This window comes from Pleurodeles waltl, chromosome 6 (assembly GCF_031143425.1).
Source record: "Pleurodeles waltl isolate 20211129_DDA chromosome 6, aPleWal1.hap1.20221129, whole genome shotgun sequence".
In the NCBI taxonomy this organism is placed as follows: domain Eukaryota; kingdom Metazoa; phylum Chordata; class Amphibia; order Caudata; family Salamandridae; genus Pleurodeles; species Pleurodeles waltl.
The window spans coordinates 1147870818-1147894761 of record NC_090445.1 but is presented as its reverse complement, the minus strand read 5'-3'; the positions used below and the strand labels follow the sequence as shown (position 1 = coordinate 1147894761).

At 45.7% G+C, this 23944-nt stretch overlaps 1 protein-coding gene across 2 annotated transcripts in view; it reads right to left on the bottom strand.

Moving 5' to 3' along the window:
• Window positions 1-23944, bottom strand: part of SEC31B (SEC31 homolog B, COPII coat complex component) — a 1228966-nt gene that overhangs the window by 1186107 nt on the left and 18915 nt on the right. For both annotated transcript variants that reach the window (XM_069240364.1, XM_069240362.1), the window contains exon 2: window positions 11064-11145. In XM_069240364.1, the coding sequence (XP_069096465.1) occupies window positions 11064-11142 (79 nt within the window). In that variant the 5' untranslated portion in view covers window positions 11143-11145. The remainder of the gene's footprint in view (window positions 1-11063; window positions 11146-23944) is intronic.

The following is a 23944-nucleotide window of genomic DNA, read 5'->3' as shown; positions in this document are numbered from 1 at the left end:
GTAATGCATCAGGCGAATGGGTGGAATAAGGAAATCGCTACTAGGCATGATCAACAATCACGCGGAACGCACATCAAAAACAAACAGCACTTGGGTTGCTGGACCCGGTAGCGCAAAATGACGTACTTAAACAGCTAGAAGAAGCCAGGGAGCAATTAGGCAAATATGATTACAAAACACTGAACTTTAGCAGGGAGACTGGCAAAACCAGCCGAAACATTGATACATCCTGATTAGGCAAGATTCACAGTTGGGCAAATGACCAAGACTAACATATGCAAAGCCATTGAGCATGTCATTCAAACCAAAGAAAAGTATGCATTGGCCAGTATAGTTGTACATAAAGCTTTTGACATGGTCAACTGGGCCTATATGAAGTAGTAGATGCTCCAAAGTTATTATCTGGGAGAAACGTTCTTGAAATGGGCCTTCCTCCTTTACCTCGAGAGTATGGCACTGGTAAATATAGGCAGTAGAATGCCAGGAAGCTGGCAAATACGGAGGAGAACGAGACAGGTGTGCCCTCTGTCACTGCTGATTTCCGTGCTAAAAACTGAATCTTTGGCTCAAGTGGTGCAGTAAAGGCACTTGGGAGAGGGCATATCCTTAATGGCCAAACAAAACATAATTACACTATTCTGATATCTTACTAATGATATGGAAATCCTTGGAGCCAAGCCCAATACAAAAAGCACATTGACGGAAGTGGGACACGTCCGTTTTTGGCTTAAATTTGTCCAAATATACCCTGTACCTTATTAATGGGGCTGAGGAGGAAGACACACCCACTACACCCTTAGAAGTGGTCACTGCACCCTTCAGATACCCGAAAATCTTGCTCAGAAAGGATCAGAGTGAGATATGAACACAACGTATTAGCATTCCTGCACAGGCTAGAGGCCAACGTAAATACATGGCTTTGGTACACATTTTATCACTGATGGGACAGAGAGCCTTAAGCAAAACAATAATCTCCTCAGAGTGCTATCAGTCCTTGCCCATTTTTAATCACTATAAGGTGCTTTCGTACACCAGATGACCTATTGAGACTAGTGGCTTTGGGACACACCAGAACTAGGATCGCGCTAGACATACTCAAATTACCATGGCAGAGTGGGGATGATGATAGTAGCACCAAATGTCAGGATATACTACCAGCAGCGCAGCAACAATACGTGCCAGGACCCGAAATATAGGCCATTGGTACCACTTGGGGCATGGGTTCCAAGTATGATTTTTTGGCAAGGTATGAATCCCTAGAGATGGAAAATATGTCCTAGCAAGTCATCACTCTTTGCCTTTTGTTCAATATTATTGGATTAGGAACCAGAGCCCCCAAAAAATAATGCTTTTCAAATATTTGACATAGCATACAAATGCATCATAATATGGGGGAAATAAATCCAATTCCACCAAACTGGTTAATTGAATATCATTTAAAAATAATTATGATTATTAATAGCAATTATAACAATATAGTCCTCAAAATAATAAAAATAAAACTTTGTTGCATTCCACATATATTGATATAGAATATATGCATAATTGTCACTTATAATTTCAAATAATAGTTGCCACATCTTACATAGGCAATGCATGTCAAGAGAGAATATAAACAGCTTTAATATTCACATTCATTGTCATTATCTTCTTCTGAATAGGTGTCATCATTTTGTGCGTCTGTTTGATATTTACAGACAGGAAGTCTGCCCCGCTGTGCACTTGGTCATTTAGACAGCAGGCACGTGTTGGCAGTTTGCAGTTCCTAATACAGCTGCAAGCTAGTAGATCTAACACAGCCTGAGGCGCTGGCTGCCCCTCCATCCAGTCCACTACCAGTTGCTCTGCTCCCTCATGTTTTTCTTCCACCCTATCCCAACTGGACTAAGTGTCTGTGGATTATTCAGAAGACATCTTTTTCATATAATGGCTTAATAATTTGCACGCTTGGCATGTTTCTTCAGACAGTCCCTGCAAGGTGGAATTTGATGACTAGCTCACCCTTCTTTGCACAGATTAGGTGATCTCAAGTCATTCACATGATGAACCAAAGATTGTGGTACATACAGCAAGCACAAGAATTGCTACAATTTGTCTATTAGTTCTTCAGAGAGATCCCATTTGTCTCTGAGCTGTGCAAATGCTTCCTGTGTATGTCTGTTGGCAGAGGGGATTTTGAACGGACTTACTTTTCCTTTTACTGCGAATGTGCTTACTGTGTCATATCTGGTAAGTGTATGGAGACCTATCATAGCTTGACAAACATTTTCACCAAGGGTTGAAGCTACATTCCCAATATCAAGGACCTGCATGCGTATTTTAGTACCACATTTCAGAAACAATTTAGCCATGATTGTGTAATGGAATGCAAAACACATAATAAATTTATCTGTGTCATCTGAGCTCATCATTACTGCCTCATAACCCTCACTAGCAGCGTGTGCAGCAACAAACGACCATCTACTTTTTCATGTGACTGTTGAGATTGGGCTTTTATCTTCACAGTTCGCAAACCAGGTTTTATTCTCAACTTTTACAAAATACTCTGGTTTCCTGCATGTGTTAACGAGATATGCAATGAGTTGTTTTATTCCTTATATGGCTAAGGAATTCCCTCCACTGTCTGACAATCTAGGAAGGTGAGATGCTCTGTAACTGGTGTCAAAGTTCTTCCCCTCTGATTGTCCTTTTGCTGTTCTTAATAGACGTCTCATAGTACCTATCAAACACAACATCGATTCTTTGACTATTTCCTTCCCGCAAAGCCATGGACAAGACAGACATAGCCACCTCACCAAAGTTTGAGTCCTCTCCTTTTATTCTCTGAACAAGAACCATACCATCAATCAGCGTGGCTAAATTTCTAGGTATTTCCTTTTTCTGCAAGTATGTTGCTAAAACAACTTTGTTTGTCTTTCGCAAAATACCTTCTGGAGTTGCTAAGGCCCAGGGTAAAGTTCCTAAGGGATGAGAGAGTACATCTGCCATTTGAAGGTTCTGATTCTGTGCTGTCACAGTGATTCGACCGAATAGTGCTTTGCCTGCTTTCATGATGATTGTCCTGCCATTGCTGTTCACGGCCTTCTTCTTGGACATGATAATGAAGGTTTTTAGTTTGCTTATTTCCATTGGGTCATGAAACATCTTAATAGATGGATTATTCTCAAGTCGCTCAAATCTGAGTTCTATATAGCACTGTTCTCCTATTTCATGTGCCTTCATTAAGTCGGATACTATTTCTTGAGATGCCTTTTTTGCTGTGGCGAGACTAATGAGATAATGTGGCCCAACAAATGGCTTTATCCAGCTTTGAACCAGACTAACAGCTGTCGTAACAGTATCTCTGTCTTTTTTCAATTCATGACTTATGTAGGTCTGCACGAGTAAGATCTTAATAGTCGTCACAAACCATTTCCCTTATTTGACCCAAAAAGGAGCTTCTGTGTTCTGTCGTCCTTTAATATCTTTTTACAGCACTCGCCTTGAGGTTGAACCTTGTCGTACCACCCGGAGTCTGTGTGTCTTTGTTGACTGATACCTCTATCTCTTTATCAGCCAGAATTCGTCAAAACAGATTGACATCTGACATTTGAACTGAAAAGCATCTACTGATGAAGTTGTGGTGTATCTCTGGATGTTTCACTGCAAGTAATTTCATTTCGCACTAGTATACAGGAAGATATCTAGCATAGTTCATCCTTTCATATGCAAATCATCATTGGATCATGGAGCGTATGGCGGTAAGATGTAAATACAAATTTCCTTCTTGAGCAGCATGCAGCAGCCAGGAAGACATTCTCAATAATATCGTCATACAGCATCCAAAATGCAGAGAAACCACCATTGTCATGACGAACATATTCCAGGAATACACCCCAAAGCTGCTTTACTTCTGCAAAGGCAGCATTCTGCAAAAGGTTGTCTATCTCTGTTGGCATAGGTCTTTTGCAGGGTCATTAACATCCTCAATGAAGGAGTAGACTACCTGAAAGTTCTTTTCGCAATTCTTCTCCACCCAGGGGATGAATTCCAACACAGTCGGTCTCAACATAGCTCCATACATGCACATGTGTACTCAAACTGCACGACTGTACATATGACCTTCTGGTACTGACAGTATTGATCCTTCTGCTATTATGTCGGCTTCAATGCAAAGGTCACAAATGCCAGCGTCTTGAAAGCATCTGCCAAACATGGACATGTCATTGCAAATGATGTGAAAGGTGCCCATTCAAAGAATGATTCTGTTGTATGTTGCTTTATGCTTCCACACTATCTCAGTTGCTTTTGCAGAGAGAGCTTGATCCATGACCACTACAATTTTCTCTAAATACAGGAATTCCCTCATCAGCTCTGACTGTTTCAGAATTTCAGAAAAAGTTCTCAGTTGCAGGGGAATAATGGTGGGCAAGTTGTCAATGGAATTCTGTGGCACACTAACTAGGTCTCTATTACTGATGTTAAATCCTGTCCAACTTGGTATTACCTGTGCAAGGTTCGCTGCTTGTCACAACCCAGATTAGGTTCTTATTTTGTGCACTCTTTAATTGGGCAACACATTCCGGCTTGACTTTGGTACTCGTCATAAATAACCGAGGTCCACCTCGTTTACCAAAAACATACATAAAAAATTCATCAGCATTTGTGGTGGTCAATGTTCTTTGCTTTTGCTTCTCAATGCTTGGGAGAGGAGCTTTAAAAGCCCGTGGTCCAAACAACTTGGGCTGCATAGCTATACTGTTGACACAATAAGTTGTCCCATTACCTTTAAGAGTCACTTCCAATGTTATCCCATGCTAAGTTAGTGAAGACATGAGGCTGAATGTCGGCAGGAAAAACAATTTCTTCATTTAAGGTAGCAGCAAGTTTCTGAAGACAAAAAGCTGCATCATTTTCTTCCAGGTGCGAGTATGAAATCCCATGACCAAGTCTGTTTAGAGTGCAAATGATTTCAACACTGGCTGTCATACAGTGTCTGGGAGCAACAACTGCTTGGGGGGTTCTGCTGGCCATTTGTGACTGCATATATAGTGTCCTGATTGAATGACTGCATAAGTAAGGAGACCCTGTTGGACGGCTTTGTGTTTTCTGGATCTCCAGTCATAAGTCCTTATACGAACCGTTTAAGGAAAGCAAGCACTGTAAATGGATCTTTATCAACATCTGATGGATGATTTGGCCATGGTGTTGATGTTGAGTTTGTTGTAATCATTATTCTTATGCCCAATGATATTCGATCAATGATTTTGTTCATGTCTGTTGCCTTAGCCTTTAAAACTGACAATTCTGTTTCCATACTCTTACAACGTCCTGTAACATGACACTATTAGGTTGGGACAATTCTATTTCCTGTATTCCTCTGCGTGTCATATGGGTTTCGGACCTTTCAGTTAGAGTTGTCACACGTATTGCCTCTGTGTTAGGAATTATCACAGTCCTAATGTATTGAAATAGTTAATCATATGCTTTTGTCTCTCATATGTTCGTAGTGATAATCAGTTTGAATGCTAGATACACTATCTTCCTCCTTTGCTTTATCCCATGTATAGTTCCTATAACAAGATGCAGGATAATGGGCTTCTGCAGTCACTATGTCCCTACCACAAACTGCTAAGATCTTTAAAATCACAATTAATGGTTGCACACTCTTGAAGCCTTATGTCAACTCTAAGCTGGTGGCCTTGATTAATTTCTTACGCCTTGATGTTCCCTTGTAGCATTTTATCTTTCCACAAAATATACATTCTTCAGTATACACGTTTTACTTTGATGTTCTTCCATTTAAACGTTTACTCGTGCACTCACTCATTAAAGCATCATCACTGACACTTGCGACAGCTTTTCACTTAATAGTTCTATAAATCTCCGATAGTAAACAGGCTCCTGCACTACGGGTGTTAAAATACTTGTGGAACCATGTTGCTTTTCACATTTCTTGCAAAGCCTAACAGTGGAATGTGAATCCTCATTTGAGCTGCATCTAACTAAGTTTTCGATGCAGAGTAGTCCAGTGGGCCTGTCAGCATAATTCCATGTTGGACATTTGACCATAAATGAATTAAACCCTGGGGATCAGAAGGACAGGATGTGCTTGTTTCAGTCTTCTTCGTGATGTTGCACGGTCATTCACCACCAGCTCTGTAAAAAGAAATTAAATTTAAAACATGTATACATTTTACTTGGTGTACTTAATATAATCACATATCTATTATAAATATTATCAAGTTTATATAATCACATTAACCGTAGTTGTAATTGTTAATAAGAAAATTCACAATAATAAAAATTATGCAAACTGCCAACATGTCTGCTCTCAAAATTTCCATTTACATCAAGGTATCTTGGGAGTAGAGTGGTAACTCGCAAAAGGCAAAGAGTTATGACTTGCCATCACATATTTTCCATCTCTAGACATCCATACCTTGGCAATAAATCGTATTAGAACCCTTCCCCACCCCCACCCCCCCCACCCCCAAAAGTGGTACCGATAACATGGTTGCTCAAGGCCTAAAAAGATCAAGTATGTGGTACATTAGATAAGCTAATTATTTATTATTTAAAGCACTTGGTCTTTTATTAAATCCGGATTGCTCAACGCCACAGCAACCTAGGGTTGAGTTAAAGATTTGTGAGTTTATTACACAAATAAACAAAAAACAAAAAAAGCTTTTCCTATGGAAACTAGGTCATAACTGTAACTACCTAGTAGCAATCAGTATTTCTGTATCTGTCTATATATCTAGCAAAGCATTACAGAATTGGAAAAACCCTGAGGAGACACCTTGATAGGCTGGAAGGAGTAATATAGTCACTTAAAACTGGTTTTAAGCACCCGATTAGCCCCTAAGCACTGCCCGATAACAGGTAAAAACTCTGAATTTATGAAGCAACTAAGCGAGATGTAAAACCTTTGAGCACCCATGCAAGGGAAATTATATATCAGAAAGGCAAGAGACCTGGAAGATGTTTGCAGTACTAGTATGCTCCCCTTAGTCAGCAAATGATGTGCAAATTGTCAGACAAAGGCGAGATAGTATATGAAGCTAAAAACAGTCTCCAAATTTAGCACATACTATACTAATTTGTAAACATCCAAATCAACTCCATAACCTGCTGACCTCTCCAATTTTTTTTTTCATCAAATATTATTGGCCTGGATAAGCGATTTGCATCAACAATGCCTAGATGTTTTCATAATCCAAGAAAAATTTAAATCAGTGATTTCTGGTATGCTCACTGCAAGCCTCCTTGTAATGGCCTTCCAAATTAATTTTATGAGGAATATTTCCAGCTCCTAATTCCTAGTTTATTACAGACAGATAACGAACCACAAGCTGCTAGCACCCTAACCCCTTACTGCAAGAGACACTCTTTATAACATTATTCAAGCTCAGCAAATCACAGGAATACTGGGGCTCACTTATGAATGCAGAGGCTATGTTTCATGCCAAAGCAGTGGCCATCAGACTACTGCAATTGCTGCCTCACATGATACTGCCAGACCAGGCAAGATTTATTCTTGAGAGGTCCACAGTCTAGAGTCTATGTAGCTTATTTGCAGTAAAACACCCACTGGAACCACACCTTGATGCTGTGGGGGTGTTTACAACACAAAGGCATTTGGCTCACTGAAATGGAACTTCCTGCCCGATGTGTGAACCACTATAGGGGTTCAATGATTATATTCTAAGCCCAGCACAAACATCTGTCTTAATGGTCTCCTCTTCTACCCGTTCCCATTGAAAGGGGCACTAGACAGGGATGTCCCCCATCCCTTACCCTGTTCGCCATAGCTATCATGCCTCTCGCTGCCATGATCTAAGAGAGACATGCTGCAAGATAGCTTTATGCCAACCCCACAATCTTACTATTTGCCTTTACACAGATGATCGTTAACTATAGCTTTGCAATGTCACCAGGAACTTTAGCCCAGTTATTAGGGAGTTTTCTAGGTTTTGGCCCTTGCTAGTGCTTTCAACAAATTGGAATAAATCAAAAATGTTTCAATTTTTACGGGCCATGCAACCCTGTGCACACAATTTCCCCCTTCCTTGGAGAATGTTCTCTGTTAAATACCTGGCCATCGGGGTCAACCAAAATAAAATCAATATATTGTAGTACTATGGTACAGTGAAGGGGAAAATTGAAGAGCAGGTGAAACACTGGATGTCATTACTGCTGTCACTGGTGGGCAGATTATCCTGGATGAAAATTGTAATTTTCCACAAATTTCTATACTTATTCCATACTACCCCCTAACCCCTGAAACCAATAATTCTTTAAAACATCTGCGGTTTTGTATGGAGACCCTTGCCGAGATCAGTGGACAGACCAGATTCATATGGGAATATGATCAGTGTGGATTTGCAGCCCCTGGCTTTTAATTATGCTACAATTGCCTACAAGTATGATTTGAGTACTATAAGCTGCACGCCCACAAGTATGATTTGAGTACTATTAGCTGCACGCCCACAAGTATGACATTAAAGGAGTTATCCTTTAAATTTAGTAGTTAAACAGCTGCAAAGCACGGAAATAACGCTGGCTCATGAAAGGCCCACTAAATATAAGCCTGTCTGCTGCTCCCAAATGGGCTTTTGGGCCCAAGGGCTAGAAAACCTGGCCCTGATGTGCCAGGGAGAATTTCTTGTTTGAGTGGCCAGCTCTGCTCTCCCTGCGTGGTAATGACACCAGACTGTATGTTTAGCCTGGATACCCTTCCCAACTTACAGGGATGCTTTCACTGCGGTTATCATTGTGGTGAAGAGAATGTAGTAAATGGTAATTCTGCTTTTGATGGCCTAAGGCAAGTAATCTACATCCTTTTTAGTGTTGCTTCCTGGCGCAGCATCACCTGGAAGTTTTAATTATTTGACTATAAGCCTGATGCATTTTTTCTTACAGAAACCTAGCTGTATGAACACTCTAACCCACCCTGGGTCAATGATTAAGTACCTGCATTAAAGAAAAACTGCAAATGCTAGGAACACACTTTGCGCAAGCATGATTCTCTGGAGGATAAAGCAAAGCTTAATCTGACTAAGAGGGACTACCATAAGGCTTGTCGGGCCGCTCGTGCTGCTTACTACTCCGAATAAATTGCCACAGCTTAGAATTCTTCTGAAGCAGTTTTTCAAATTGTGATGTCTTTGTTGGATTCGCTTATGCATTGCCACAACCGTCTCTTTTGACAAACAAATACAAACAAACCGCCTGTTTTTTTGTTTCTTTCTTTTTTGCGAAAAGGTGGAAAACACTTATGCTTTCCTTAATGCAACTGTAGATTCAGCTACAGCTTCTCCTATGGTTATGGACTCTAGGTTGGCATTATGCCATCCCAACGACAATACCAATTTCTTCGCTCTTTCAGATGCCAGTAAGTCAGGCTGTCCTCTAAATCCATTGCCAGTGGGAATCTTGAGAATGGTGAGCTCCACTCTCTCACCAGTCTTGGTAAATCTGATCAACATCTCCCTGTCAAATGGCTCAGTGTCAGAGGACTGGAAACAAGAGATGGTAATACCCTTACTTAAGAAACCAAATTTGGAAACCTCAAACTGGGCCAATTATCGTCTGATATCACATCTCCCTTTATGCGTAAAGATCCTTGAAAAACATATCTACCACCAACTGTCAGCTTTTGTGGAGATTAACAATTTGCTCCAACCCTCGCAATCAGGACTCTGGCCGAACATGGCACAGAAACCTCACTGCTAGGGATAACTGAGCACCTCAGATTGCAGCTGGACAGATGGCAAACTGCTGCTGTTATCTTTCTGGACTTCAGCACCATATTTAAACCTGTGTCCCATCAGGTCCTCATTCAAAAGCTATCTGACTTTGGCTTCCTGGCTCTTCCCCATTCCTGGTTCCAATCTTTTTTGAAAGACTGCTCTTTTTCAAGTTATCTCGAAACCTCATGAATCTTCAGTTCATGTGTTACCTTAAGGAGTTCCTCAGACCTCCTCCTTAAGCCCTACTTTGTTTAAGATATATGGCTACCATTGCAGCAGGCACAGTGGAAGCACATGGCTAGACACTTTCCTTCTATGCGGAAGACACACAAATTGCTGTATCATTCTCTGCTAAATTTGACCACCTTGCAACACCTCATCTTACTCCCTTACTAGTAGAGGTTGCGTTCTGGATGAGAAACAATTGTCTGAGGGTAAATGAAAACAAGACTGAAGTTCTACTGGTTGGCAATCAACATCATTTGTGGCTGGATGGATGAATTGGACGTTTGTATGATTCCCAACAAAGCGATTAAAGGTCTTGGTTTCTGGCTGGATGATAAGCTAACCATGGACCAGCAAATCAGCAAGAGGTCAGTGTGCCGATTTAGCATCCTTAGATGGTTTTTTAGGAAAATCCTCTAGTTTTTGCTTCCCTCCACTAAAAGGATGATTGTGCAGGGCTTGGTTTCTCCAGGCTAGACTGCTGGCAATGTTCTTTATCTTGGCATTACTAATTCCCTAACGAAGAGGCTCCAGACTGTTCAGAATGTGGCAGCTCGTCTTTTATGTCGCATGCCAAAATCTACATCGGTCTCCCTTCATCTTCGGCAATTGCACCAGCACCAGATAGCTAAATGTGTTAAATTTAAGACATTATGCTAAATGCACAATGCAATGACTGACTCGGGACCTACATATTTAGGGTCGCTGGTGCATCCTTAATGCCCGAGTCGGGAACTGTGTGCCAGCAAGCACAATCTTGCAGCTATTCCTACAGTATGACTGGCTGGGAATGTAGGGTACTCCCTTACCTTCCTGGGACCGAAATTATGAAAGTCCCTCCCCCTAAAAATATGTCTGTGCAACTCACCTGAGATATTTAGAAAGTTGTTGAAAACCCTGCTTTTCTAATTTTTCTATTTCAGTATTCTATCTGTTTACGCCACGGTTAGGAAGAACCTGTTGGGATAGTCATGCACTTTACAAGTCCAAATACAATAAAATACATTGCACAATGCTGCATAACTTCAAAATGAATTGCATAAGTGCACAGAAGCCTGAAAAATGAAGGTAGCACAGGAAACAGTTGTAGAAAAAAGTGGATACCTGTAGCCAAGTAAACTGGATGGTGAGCTGGTGGACTCCACACCTGAACAGCTGTTCTCTCGACCTCCTTCAATCTCATTTTCTGTATGAAAGAAAAATTTAATTTTTAACTTTTAAATCCCTTAATATCTCGAAAGAAGCCAGTCAGTGTTCCACCCCTCTGTAAGACATCTACACATTGTTATTTATGTGTAGTTAAACAATTGATATAATAAGGAGGTCAATACCAGCCAAGGCACAATGCCGCCAAGTTTTCAGTTTGCTTATGTGTGACCTTTCCATGATTGCAGTATGTATATGAGTGACATTCTACTGCCAAATATGACTCTTGAAGCAAAAAACAAAAGATGAAGTCCAAACATATCAGAAATCGAAACATTTTGGGCAGTTAAGCTCAGGCCCTAATTAAGAGTTTGGCGGGTGGAAAAGGCTGCCTTCCAAACTCCTGCAGTCAGGAGGCCGCCAGTGTGGTCTCCTTCTCACCGACCCTATTATGAGTTGCTCGCTGGGTCAGCAAGCAACGCACAACATTGATGCCAGCTCATAATGGAGACGGCGGCAATGATGTTGTGCGTCGGATGCACAAGAAGTGTCACGAACAATCACGGTCTGCAAAGCAGACAGCAATTTGTGCAATGGGGCTGTCTCCGCCAGCCTTTACATGGCGGTAAAACTGCCATATGAACACCAGAAGCGAGAGGGGTCGAAATCCCCAAAGCATCGCTGCTTGCAACGCTGCCCTGGCCGATTGGGACCGCTGGCACCGCCAGGTCGTCAGGAGGCCAAAAAATGGCAGTGCCGGCAGTCCGACCGTGGCGATACCGCCACGGTCGTAATGTCACAGTCTGACCGCTGCTTTTCTGGCGGTCTGACCGCGACCCTGGCGGTCTCCTAATGAGGTCCTCAGTCTGTACATGCTCTCTTCTGAAATTGTAGCAACTCCCCTACTGAAGTGTATTGTAAGATATCTCGCAGGCTTATAGCTCTGGTATCTGAAACCGCCAACACAATTGATGGTATTGAGGCTTTCCACTAATTTGGAACTTGAAAAGATAGCTTAGTGGGTGGAAAACAAGTGGCAGAAATCTGTAGGTGTAGGTCTTTCAGTGTCGATTCTCCTCATTGCCTAGCTCATGTTAGAAAAACAGGTCCTAGTGCCAAACACATTCTTTTCAACAGCAGGAACCAGTAACAATTTTTTGTTGCCATTAAATATTACATGCCCACCAGTGCAGGGCACGTCTTCACGCCTGGAACGTAGTGTGCCATTCAGGTGAACCACAAGCAAATCATTTTTTTTTTAGACGGTCCTTCTAACCGTCACCCTTGTCACAAAGTTGTGTCTGGACAGATCGATGAATCTAACAGATCCGTTAATTCTGATAAATCAAAGCAGCCATACTGTATAGGGTAAACAATCACATGTTCACTTCAATAAGCTTGACTGAAAATATGAGTTGTGTGGCAGCGCAGGAAAGAATATACGAAGTGGGCTATTTGCTTGAACAGGTACTGTTTTTCCACTTCTAATTGCATTGCATTTTACTTCAGCCCTGACAATTACAAACACATATTTAAGTGCTATTAGACTAGACTGTGCAACTGCCAGTGTGCTATAACATACTAAGTTGAAACTTTCCACTTGCCGCACACAAAAATAGACATTCTTAGTTCTGAGCTGGCCTGTTGTGGCCTGGCACGGTCACCCCTTTTCACTATGCTGGTGCAGCCATAGTCACAAGGCTAAATATATCACAGCCAGGGCCAGTCCTAGGGTTTGAGGGGCTTTGGGGGAAAAAAGAACATTCAAGGCCCCTGTAAGATGTGACATCACTGAAAGAGACATCGTAGGAAGGGACATCAATTAAACATTAATGTTCTGGAATTGTTGAAGCAGCTTTGCAAGAAACTACCGACCTAGTGTGGATATCACTAAAATTACTATAATAAACAATATTCCACATAAGAAAATGTCTATATTTTTTAAAGCTGCATCATGTGCAAATACATACCATTAAACAAACTAGCTGAAAAAAACTATCATAGGTCTCTCCAAAACTGATATGACTGGAAACAATTATTAAAATTCCAAGTCAGATTGTCCCGGAACTATACAGTGGGACTCCAAGTGAATCCCAAGCCCTCCCAAGCCCCCCCCCCACCTTATGCTAGTGAAGTTCAAGGTAAGGCATTTGGGTTTCAGTAGATATGAGGAATCAGCACAGCTATATGCTAGACGAAGTGAGTGACCTGCAAGAACTTCAGCAAATAGACTATAGGAAGAGGAGACAACACAAATGTCATACGCAGGTGGGTGGCTAATATATTGTCAGACAGAAACACCAAAGAATGTCCCACGCCTTCTCACAGAGCACTTAAACTTAGCAATTTCTTTCAAGCTCAATGTTTAAAAGATGCAGAGTACTGAAATAACTTAGATATATATTTTGGATGGCTTAAAGGGAAAGCAGTTTGTGACCTGGGACAAAAAGACTGCCAAAGCTCTAAAGGGAGCCAGTCTCTAAAGAGATAGATTAAAGCAACAAAACAAAAAGGGCCTATTAAAGTAAACGTTATACAGTTTACAGCTAAATGAAAAGGAAATGTAGCAATGTGGAATAGGTAGGTTGGTGATGTGGTGTGTGACTGGCAAACTAACACTAAAGTAAGAGATTTACAGCTTAAAAAGAATTAAGTTAAATCACATGTGCATAATAGCCGAGAAGACCCTTGCCAAACCCAAAGGGACAGAATCATGCCTATTTAACCTTGGACGTAATAACAAAACTATGCCTGCCTGCAGGTAAATTTCATGGGGCCTTGGTTAAAGAGATTACTGAATGAAAGACCTTTTCCATTATTTACAAGTCAATCCAGCCACTCCCTACGTACCTAACCAAACACTCTTAGTCTTCCAGCCTCCAATGAAAGATCTTTCTTCCATGACCTAATGGCTACCTACTTGCATAGGCTCAGTGTTTGGCAGATCTCTCAATGTACAATGATGTACTCTATGGAATGCCCCCTTGCTTCTCAGCTGCTCTCCTCCCCCCAAGCCCCCAGCTCCTGAACACTACTCCTTCTTCCCCTCACAGGAGGCTAATTCTAACTGTGTTCCTGAAAAGCAGTCACTTCACCAGGACTCACTACCACTCCTTGAGATTCGGGATTATTTGTAGAGGGAAGAGGCACACATCATACTGTGCCTGCCCAGACCGCCCCATTGTCATTCTGCAAATGAAATGAGCCAGGTATCCTTGTGAGCACATTCAGATTGACTGTGCACACCAACCTTAAGCCTGTTGCATCCTTCTCAGTTGTGCACCCGCAGCCAAGCCAGCCCAAGCAAGAAGATTATGCACAGTTAATAAAAACATCTTCTCACCAAGTGGACTGGCCATAGACCTGTCAGTCAGCAGTGGATTCTCTGCCTTTCCTATTTGGATCTAGACTCTTCTTAGGGCCTCTCAGCACTTAAGTCTTTTAAGGTGATTGCTGTCCATTGTCACTTTGCAGGACACTTTGCACATACAGGGATGTAAGATGTTTGTTTGGTACTTTGGGACTATTAGTCACAGAACAATTTGTTTGTTCTTTCATTCCATTACCATCTGCTCTAAATCAGTCTCTTTTAAAAGGCATAGATAGGCTGGCTGAATAAGGTGCTCATGTATGATAAATATGACATACACATTTGAATTCCAATACCTTTATCACCTCCTGGAGTAAATTTTGACTGCTCGCTATTGCCACTGAGGTACAAGATCCAAAAGGAATAACTCTTAACATATGTAATGAAATAGTCTTAAGTTCTGAAACAGCAATCGTAAACAATGGCATCCACCACAGATGCTACCAATTAATCACATATTGCTCCTGACCTAAAGAAAAGGGCTTGCGATATTTTTTCCTTTCACAGAAAAATATTGAGGAATATTTGAGAAAAAGGTAGCTAAAACATGCCAGACGACGCAGAGGGGTTTTAAGACAGGTGAAGCCTTTCTGAGCAGAGAAAAAAACAGTGGGTTTAGTTTTTACACTGGTAGTAACATATGACAAGGCAAGCAAGGCATTGCAAAGGGGGGTGATGGCATGAGCTATGATTGCTATATCTCTAGTCAGGACATGGGAAGGGTCACCCTGGGAGTGAGATTTAATTGAAAGGTCAAGAGGAGCAACAGTAGACAGAGAGCAGGCTAGAATTTAGCAGACACACCAAGGATGGTTTAAGATCATAACCTTTTGTGAAGGATAACAAATGCATCTCAAAACTAAGATATTCTTTACATTTTGTACAGAAAAATAAATAGGTTTTTTACTTCTTCTCCAGAATCTTACTTTTTTGCTGATTCTGCCAAATACATCCACTTCCATACTCTACTTTTCACCTCACCTTCTTCTCTTTCATTCTGCCATTCTGGCATCCATCTTTCCAATCAATGCTCCTCTCCTTTCAACTAATCTTTCCACCCAACCGGTCATCTTCCCTTGCCTCAATCTTTTGCTGTTTCTGCCCACTTTACATCAATCGCTCTCTTTTTGCCAGCCTCTTTTTGCTGGTTCTGCCGCTCTTAAATCCACATATTCTCTCCATTTGCTATTTACCACTCTTCTCCCCCAACCTCTTACCTTATTTCAGCTGTTCTCTTCCTTTGCATTCATCTCTCTCTCTCCTTACACCCTCACATTCTCCAATTTTTTTATTTTATTTTTTTACATTTTTGCATGTCCCTCCTAACATTACTCTCTGTCGCATTCGGTTATAGGTGAGCAAGTGATCTGAAAACTTGAGCCAGATGCCTGGCTCTGCTCAGTTCAAGGTGCTCCTGCAACCAGAGACCAAAATGAGCCAAGCTTTCACAAGAGGCAATGTGGCCTAGTGCCTACAGCTGCCCACCCACCGTGCATCAAGGGGCAATGCTACATTGCCTGCCTCGGCTCAGCAGACTGTGAATCCAGGCAAATCTCTTTGCTGGAAAAAAATATTACTGCAGTCTGTGTCTGTTGTGAAGCACTCTTATGTCTGTGGCCAACGTGGTGCTATGTAAAACTTCCAAAAATACAACAGGGATGGGGAAATCATATTGTCCGACACCTGAACTATGTTGATTTTTACAACGGGCAAGAAGATTTAGGCACTCATTACAACCCTGGCGGTCGGTGTTAAAGCGGCGGTAACACCGCCAACAGGCTGGCGGTAAAAAAAATAAAAAATAAAAGTGGAGATCACGACCACGGCGGAAACTGCCAACATAGACAGACACTTTAACACTATGACCGCCACAGCGGTAGCAACAAACACAGCGGTAGCAACAAACACCGCGGTGGTCACCGCCAGACAGGCGGAAGACAATATACCTCCCACACTATTATGAGAGACCAATCTGCCAGCTTTTCCGGGGCGGTACCAATGACATCAAAAGCACGGCGGAAACAGTACATCGAAGGGGAACCACTCACCTTTCGACACTCCACGAAGAACCAGGACGCCATCGAGCCCGAATTGCAGATCCTCCCCATGTTGGTGTATCTTCTCATACACCAGGAAGTAGAAAGAAGGCGGCGACGGTCAGTACTGCACCTAGCACAGAGGGGAGGGGAGGAGGGAAAAGAGTGACACACACGGCACGCAACATCCCCACCCCCCAACCTTACCCACAACAACATACACACAAAGACATCCAAATACATTACTGATACACCACGTCACCCCCTGGAAGAATGCAAGGAAAAAAGGAACTGAGTCAAACCAGTGTTATATTGGAACATTCAGATATAGCAAGAGAAAATTAAATAATCAGTATTTACAAAAGTTCACATTATAGACACAAGGCCGTACACTGTCCCTTGTAAATGTCTGTGAACCAGTGGTCCCAAAAAGTATGGCGAAGCCCACACATGACACCTGCCTCAAAACGGAGAGAACACTGCAGGGGCCTCAGGTCGAAAAAACACAGGCACCTAAGGGGGAAGGGGAAAAGGGGCACCTCAGACGGAAGATGGTACAACGCCACTGCCCCTCGAGGGGCCTCCATGCCCACAGCGATGTCCTGGGGAGTGCAAAGCCACAGTCTCTCAAGTCGGTGACATGTTCCACTGGTTCTGGAAGGGGCACTGTGCTGGGAGTGCTTCATCCTGCCAAGGATAGGGGGAGTGGATGCATCTCTCCACTGGTTATGGAGGGGGCATTGTGCCTAGTGATGCTGCACCTGGGGTGTGGCAGTTAACCTCCTATCACCTGGGTGTCTGAGCCACGAGATGTACATGGAACAGGTAGCATGATACTCCATGGAGGCAGAGCCACACTTCATCCTGCGGCGACTTAGACTGCCAACTGCTGGTTGTGCCAGTGCTGGTGCCTCAAGTGACATGTCCAGGACGCCACCTGCAGCCTCGGACGGCTGCCCATTGGTGATGCTGCTGACGTCCGATATAGTAGTACCTCCTGGGCACGTGGCGGTGCAGATGGTGGTGCAGGTGGCGGCGGAGATGCTGCCGGTGCTGGCCGTGGTGCAGGTGTCTGTTGTGGTGGAGGGAGACACCATACTGTCTCCGGCAGCCTCGGATGGCTGATCCTTGGGGAGGATGCTGCAGACTGACATTGTGGCAGCGGCGGTGCAGGTGGCGGTCGTTGCAGTGGTGGTGACTGTGGTACAGGTAACTGGCATCCCTGAGGAAATGGTGGTCACCATCCCCTAACCAGGATGCATCTTGCCATGAGGTGACTTGCCCTTTGTCTTGTGTCCTTTCCCCACCTTGGCAGTCGCTGCTGGGACCTTGGCACTGTCCTCTCTGTGTTTGGGTGAGGTCTTGCTGGGTGGGTGGTGCAACTTTCCCCTGCTGGAAGCCAGCCCCTTTTTTTTTACCTTGGCAGGTGGCAGAATCGGGTGGTCCTTCACATCTGTAGGTGGCCCACTGGCAGCTCTGATGGGTGCCCGCTTCGATCCACCCGGACTTGCATGAATCACAGCAGACGCAGATGTGGTGGCTGAGGTGCTGGACTGGGGTCTAGACATCCTGGCCATAGGGGACGGACGGACGGGTGGGGGTGAGGCGTAGGGAAGAGGTTAAAGTTAGCTAGGAAAAGTTTTTTTAGACACACTGGGACGGGAAGATGGAGTGGGTGTGGGAGTGGAGGAAGAGGTTGTAGGAGGTATATGTCTGCTTGAGTTTGGGTGAAGGTGCATGGGCTGGAGGCTGTTAGGTGGATGGCTGTTGATTGGGTGTGTGCCTGCGTTTGTGTACTTTGGGAGGAGGGCTCACAGACACACTGGGAGAGGACACAGGACGTGTGCATGGTAGTGGGGGTTGTGATTGCACGAGTGGTGTGTTGTGATTGGCGTGCTGGTGATGGAGGCAGTGGCTGATGATGTAGTGCATGCAGGTGTGAGTGGAGACGAGACTGTGAGGGAGGTGGAGGAGGGGGACACAGTGGAGGAAGTGGATTTTTGGTATGTGTGCATGAGTATGGTGCTTGTGCGAGTGCCTGTGTGATGTGTGGTGCTTATGTTTTCCTGAGCCACTTTTTTCTGTTGATGTGTGTGCATGCTGGTCTGAAGGTGTGCTTGGGATAGGCTGAGGTAGAGGGGATTGGGTCGGGCACTAGTGTAAACTGGAGGGGGGAGGCTGGACACAGGGACAATGGCTGCCATCAGTGCGGAGGCCAGAGCCTGAAATACTCTCTGTTGGGCCGCCACGCCAGAACAAATGCCCTCCAGGTATGCACTTGCTTGCTGAAAATGTCTCTTGACACCCTGGATGGCATTCAAAATGGTTGACTGCCCAACAGTGAGGGATTACAGGAGGTCAATAGCCTCCCCACTGAGGGCAGCAGGGCTGACTGGGAAAGGGCCTGAGGTGCCTGGGGCGAAGGAGATGCCCACCCTCCTGGCTGAGCGGGCACAGGAAACATGCTGAGGGGCTGCTGGGAGGGCGGTGCTGGTAGGGGGGGTGGCAGCTGTACCTATTGTTAGAGTGGGCACAGAGGTGTCCACCACCGCCAGGGAGCTTCCATCAGAGGAGTCGCCACTGTCGCTGGTATCCCCTCCTGTTCCCGTCGTGGAGCTCCCCTTGCTCTCCGTCCCACTGGTGCCTTCACCCTCCGTGGATTCACCCTCATGGGCCATGTGGGATGCAGCTCCCTCCGTCGCCGGTGCCTCTGCTCCTCCGCCAGATGATGCTAATGCACACAAGGACAGGGTGACAAAACAAGAAGGGGGGGGTGAGCGGGAGGGGGGGGGGGGGGGAGAAAGGACAGAGGACACACATGGACAATGGCAGCAACACCACTACCGACTGCGGACACAACACACACTGAGCTGCCCTATGCACTAGGCCCTGCCCAACCAGTCACTATGGTAGTCACCAGCCCATGGGGTACAATGCCTAACGCCAGCATCTGCACTCCTGACACCCACAGGACCCTGCACACTAGTAGCTGCCCAACTGTACCATTGGGGTAGGGGTGCTTCTGAGCCTGCAAACAAGGGACATACCCTGGCATGACCTCCCTGGCCTAGGGGCACCCACAGCCCACACCCCCCACCCAGTTAGTTCCTAAACTGCGCATAGTCCGCTTTATGACACTGTACTCACCCCCTTGTGGCTGCTGTGATGCCCTCAAGCACCCATCCAACTCAGGATAGGCCACCGTCAGGATGCGGAACATCAGGGAGGTCATGGTGCGACGGGCACCCCTTCCACTTTGGGAGGCCAGCCCCAGCTAGACCTCTGCCGTCATCTTGCTCCAGCGGCACAGGTTCTCACATCTCTTGCGGCAGTGGGTGCTCCATCTGTGATAGACCCCAAGGGTCCGCACTTCCTTGGTAATGGCACGCCAAATACCCTTCTTCTGGTGGGCGCTGACCTAGAGGGAAAGTACAGGAGGAAAAGAAATTACTCACCCGTCCGGACCGTCATACTCATTGCCCACCAGTTCCCACCCATGCCCTGACGCACATACACTGACCATCCTCAAATGCAGCACTCAGCCCACCCCCCAACATGTGCCTTACATCCACACCACTCCAAACAGGCATTGTCCATGCATCATGCTCACCTGTTTGCCTGGAGGACCGTAGAGTAGCACATACTGGGGGAGGACCCCATCCACCAGTTTGTCCAACTCCTCTGCAGTGAAGGCAGATGCCTTTCCCCAGACCCTGTAGCCATTGTCGCTTCCAGACTCAGGTTACAGCAGCATTTGCAGTGTAGGTCCTATCCTGTTGATGGTTAGGTATCAAGTGAGTGAACAGATAGAAAATGGCGGTCACGTCCGCAGCAGTGCGTAGCGTCACCGCCGGCGTACATCGTCATTGGCTCCTGGAACCCATAGGGCCCAATGATAACCAATGCAGAGTTGCGCAGCGGTCTTTCACAGCCTACCGCGACGCTGCACAACGCCAGCGCAGTTACCTCATTTCCCCTTGTCCCTCCTCACCAGTCAGGCAGCCGTCATTACAGGGGTGCACATGGCATGGGCCCTAACCGCGTCACAGCACATATTGGCACATTTACAGACTCACAACTTCACACACGGATTCTCTAACATTACTTCAGACACAGTTGTGCTACCATTGTGGTAAATGACCCTCTGCTCACCGTTCTCCATAGGCTACAACCGCTGGGGCAGATGAGATGGCGGCATCCTCTGGTGTACAGACCCCTGGTGGACCTGTCGACAATGGAAGACAGGTCACATCATAATCACATACAGACTTGATCTTGCCACTATCCAAGAACTGTGTGCCCAATTGGAGCCAGACCTGATGTCAGCGATTCGCCAGCCCACAGGTATACCCCCTCTAGTGCAGGTCCTATCAGTGCTCCATTTCCTGGCAAGTGGGTCCTTCCAAACTACAGTGGCTATGGCATCTGGGATGTCTCAGCCAATTTTTTCTAACGTGTTGAGCAGGGAGTTTTCTGCCCTGCTGAAACACGTGTAGCTACATCGTGTTCCACCAGGTAGATGATTTGGCCACAGTGAAAGCTGACATCTATGCCCTGGGACATATCCCCAACTTCATTGGTGCCATTGATGGTACACATGTGGCATTTGTCGCCCCCCCCCGCAGAAATGAACAAGTGTACAGAAGTAGAAAGAGCTACCATTCGATTAATGTGCAAATGGTGTGTTTGGCAGACCAGTACATCTCCCATGTGAATGCCAAGTATCCTGGTTCTGTGCATGACGCCAATATCTTTAGGAAAATAAGTATCCCTTATGCGATGGGCCAACTCCAGAGGCACCGGGTGTGGCTAATAGGTGAGCCCAAGGTCCCCACACAGTAGGAGTAGGTGTCTGGGTGTGGGGTAGTCCCTAAGGGTTAGTGTGTGTATCCCTCGAAATTTGCAGGTGACTCTGGTTACCCCAACCTCTCATGGCTACTGAACCCTGTGAGGAATGCCAGGACAAGGGCACAGGAAATCTACAATGAGGCACATGGGCGAACTAGGCGTATTATTGAGAGGACTTTCAGGCCCCGGAAGGCTAGATTTCGGTGCCTCCATCTAACAGTGGGCTCCCTGTACTACTCACCGAAGAAGGTGTGCCAGATAATCGTGGCGTGCTGTATGCTGCACAACCTGGCATTGAGACGCTAGATGCCTTTTCTGCTGGAGGATGAGCCTGGTGATCGTCTTGTGGGAGCAGGGGAGCCTGTGGATAGTGAGCCTGTGGACAGTGAGGAAAAGGAGGCAGAGGTAAGAGACTGTAACTCCTCTTCACATTTCGGTATACTTTGGGACATTGTACATGGCAGCCTCTTAACCTCTGTCTATGGACACTGACTGTTCCCTCTGGATTTCCTTTTTGCAGATCTGGATACCCATTTTGCCTTCTGCTATGTGTACTGCTGCCCAACAACTGTCATACATTGGTATGAGTAAATAAATATTTACACTGCAGTTTGTTGCTAATGTTGCGATAATACATTTGTGAAAGATCAGACTGACTCCAGATTGTTTTTTGATTGAAGGGTGTTTATTTAGGTGCTAATGGGTATGGGGTATGTGCAAGGGGCTGGGGTGATGGTTGATGAAGGGCCATGGTAGAGTCCAGTCTCTTGGCATCACAGGTGCATTGTCCAATGGGGCATGGGAAAGGGAGCAATGGCAGTTCAAGGTGGACAGGGTGACATAGTGGGACAGAAGGGTGACAACCAGGAGGGTCCTATTTCCAGGCTGGGGTCTTGGCAATGTTCTCTGTCTTCTGCCTGGATCGCAGGGACCATCTGCAGGGTGGTTCTCCTTCTGCAGGGGGTGGGGTGTTGGTGGCCTGTTGGTCCTGTGGCAGGGCCTCCTGTCCACTAGCGTCGGAGGTGGAAGGCTGTTCCTCGGTTTGTCTAGTGTCAAGGGCCCTTTGCTGAGCCACTGCCTCCCTCATGGCCCATATCAGCCAGCACCCCTGCTATGGTGACAAGGATGGTGAAGATTTTGGTGAGGTCATCCCTGATCCCCATGTACTGTCCCTCCTGCAGCCGCTGGGTCTCCTGAAACTTGACCAGTACAGTGCCCATGGTCTCCTGGGAATGGTGGTATGCTCCCATGATGTTGGAGTGCCTTGGGGACAGTGGGTTCCCTGGGCCTGTTCTCCCCCTGTCGCACAGCAGTCCTCCCAGCTTACCTGTTGTCCTGTGCCTCTGTCCCCTGAACCGTGTGCCCACTGCCACTGACCCCAGGTCCCTGATCGTCCTGGGTTAGTGGGGTTGCCTGGGTTCCCTATAGTGGTGGACACACTGCTGATTGACGTGTCCTAGGTACAGTGGCATGGGCCCGCTGGGTGGGTGCTGTGCTGGTGTTTCCTGAAGAGGGAGGTTCTGTGGTGGTTTGGGACTGTGGCAGGGGAACAGACTGCCCAGAGGTCCCAGATGGGCCAGGCTGGTCATCGTGATCCAGGTGTGCAGAGCTGCTGTCATCACTGTGGGCCTCTTCTGTGGGGGGGGACTGGATATAGCTGGCACCTCCTGTCCGGTGACGTTGGGTAGGGGTCCTGTTGGGATGCAACTGCATTGTTATTGTATCTGTGGGTGACATCTTGTGCAATGGGTGTGTTTCCCTGTATAAATGTGCTTGCACTGTCGCCTTGGCCTTGTGTGATTGCTGATTGGGTGGGCTGGGTGAGTCTATCTAGTGTGCATGCTGTGGTGATGGGTGTCCATGCAGGTCTGTGATTGGGGTCCATGCATTGGTGTTGCATGCAGGGCTTGGTATTGGGATGGGTGGGTTGTGATAGTGGGGTATGTGTGAGGTGTTGGAGTGATGGGTGTGAGGGTAGGAGTTTGTGATGGCATGCAGGTGGGGGGGGGGGGGGGGTAAAGTAGTAAAGATTTGACTTACCAGAGTCCAGTCTTCCTGCTACTCCTGCGAGGCCCCTATGAAGCATGATTGCCAAGACTTGCTCCTCCCATGTTGTTAGTTGTGGGGGAGGAGGTGGGGGTCCACCGCGAGTCCTCTGTACAGCAATCAGGTATCTTCAAACCACGGAACGTACCTTCCCCCGTAGGTCGTTCCACCTCTTCATGATGTAATCCCAGGCTCTTGAATGCTGTCCCATGGCGTTGACCTTGCCGACGATTCTCCGCCATACCTCCATCTTCCTTGCAATGGAGGTCTGTTGCACCTGTGATCAGAATAGCTGTGGCTCTACCTGGATGATTTCCTCCACCATGACCATAAGCTCCTCCTCAGAAAACCTGGGGTGTCTTTGAGGTGCCATGATGTGGTGTGAGTGATGTGTGGGGTGCTGTGTTGTGATGTATTATGTGATGTGCGTGGATGGTGTATGTGTGATGGTGTTCTGTGCCTCTGGGTGAAGGTGTGTTCTTTGCTTTTCTCTATATGCTTGTTCTAATTTGTTCCTTGAAAGGGTTGTGAGTATTGTG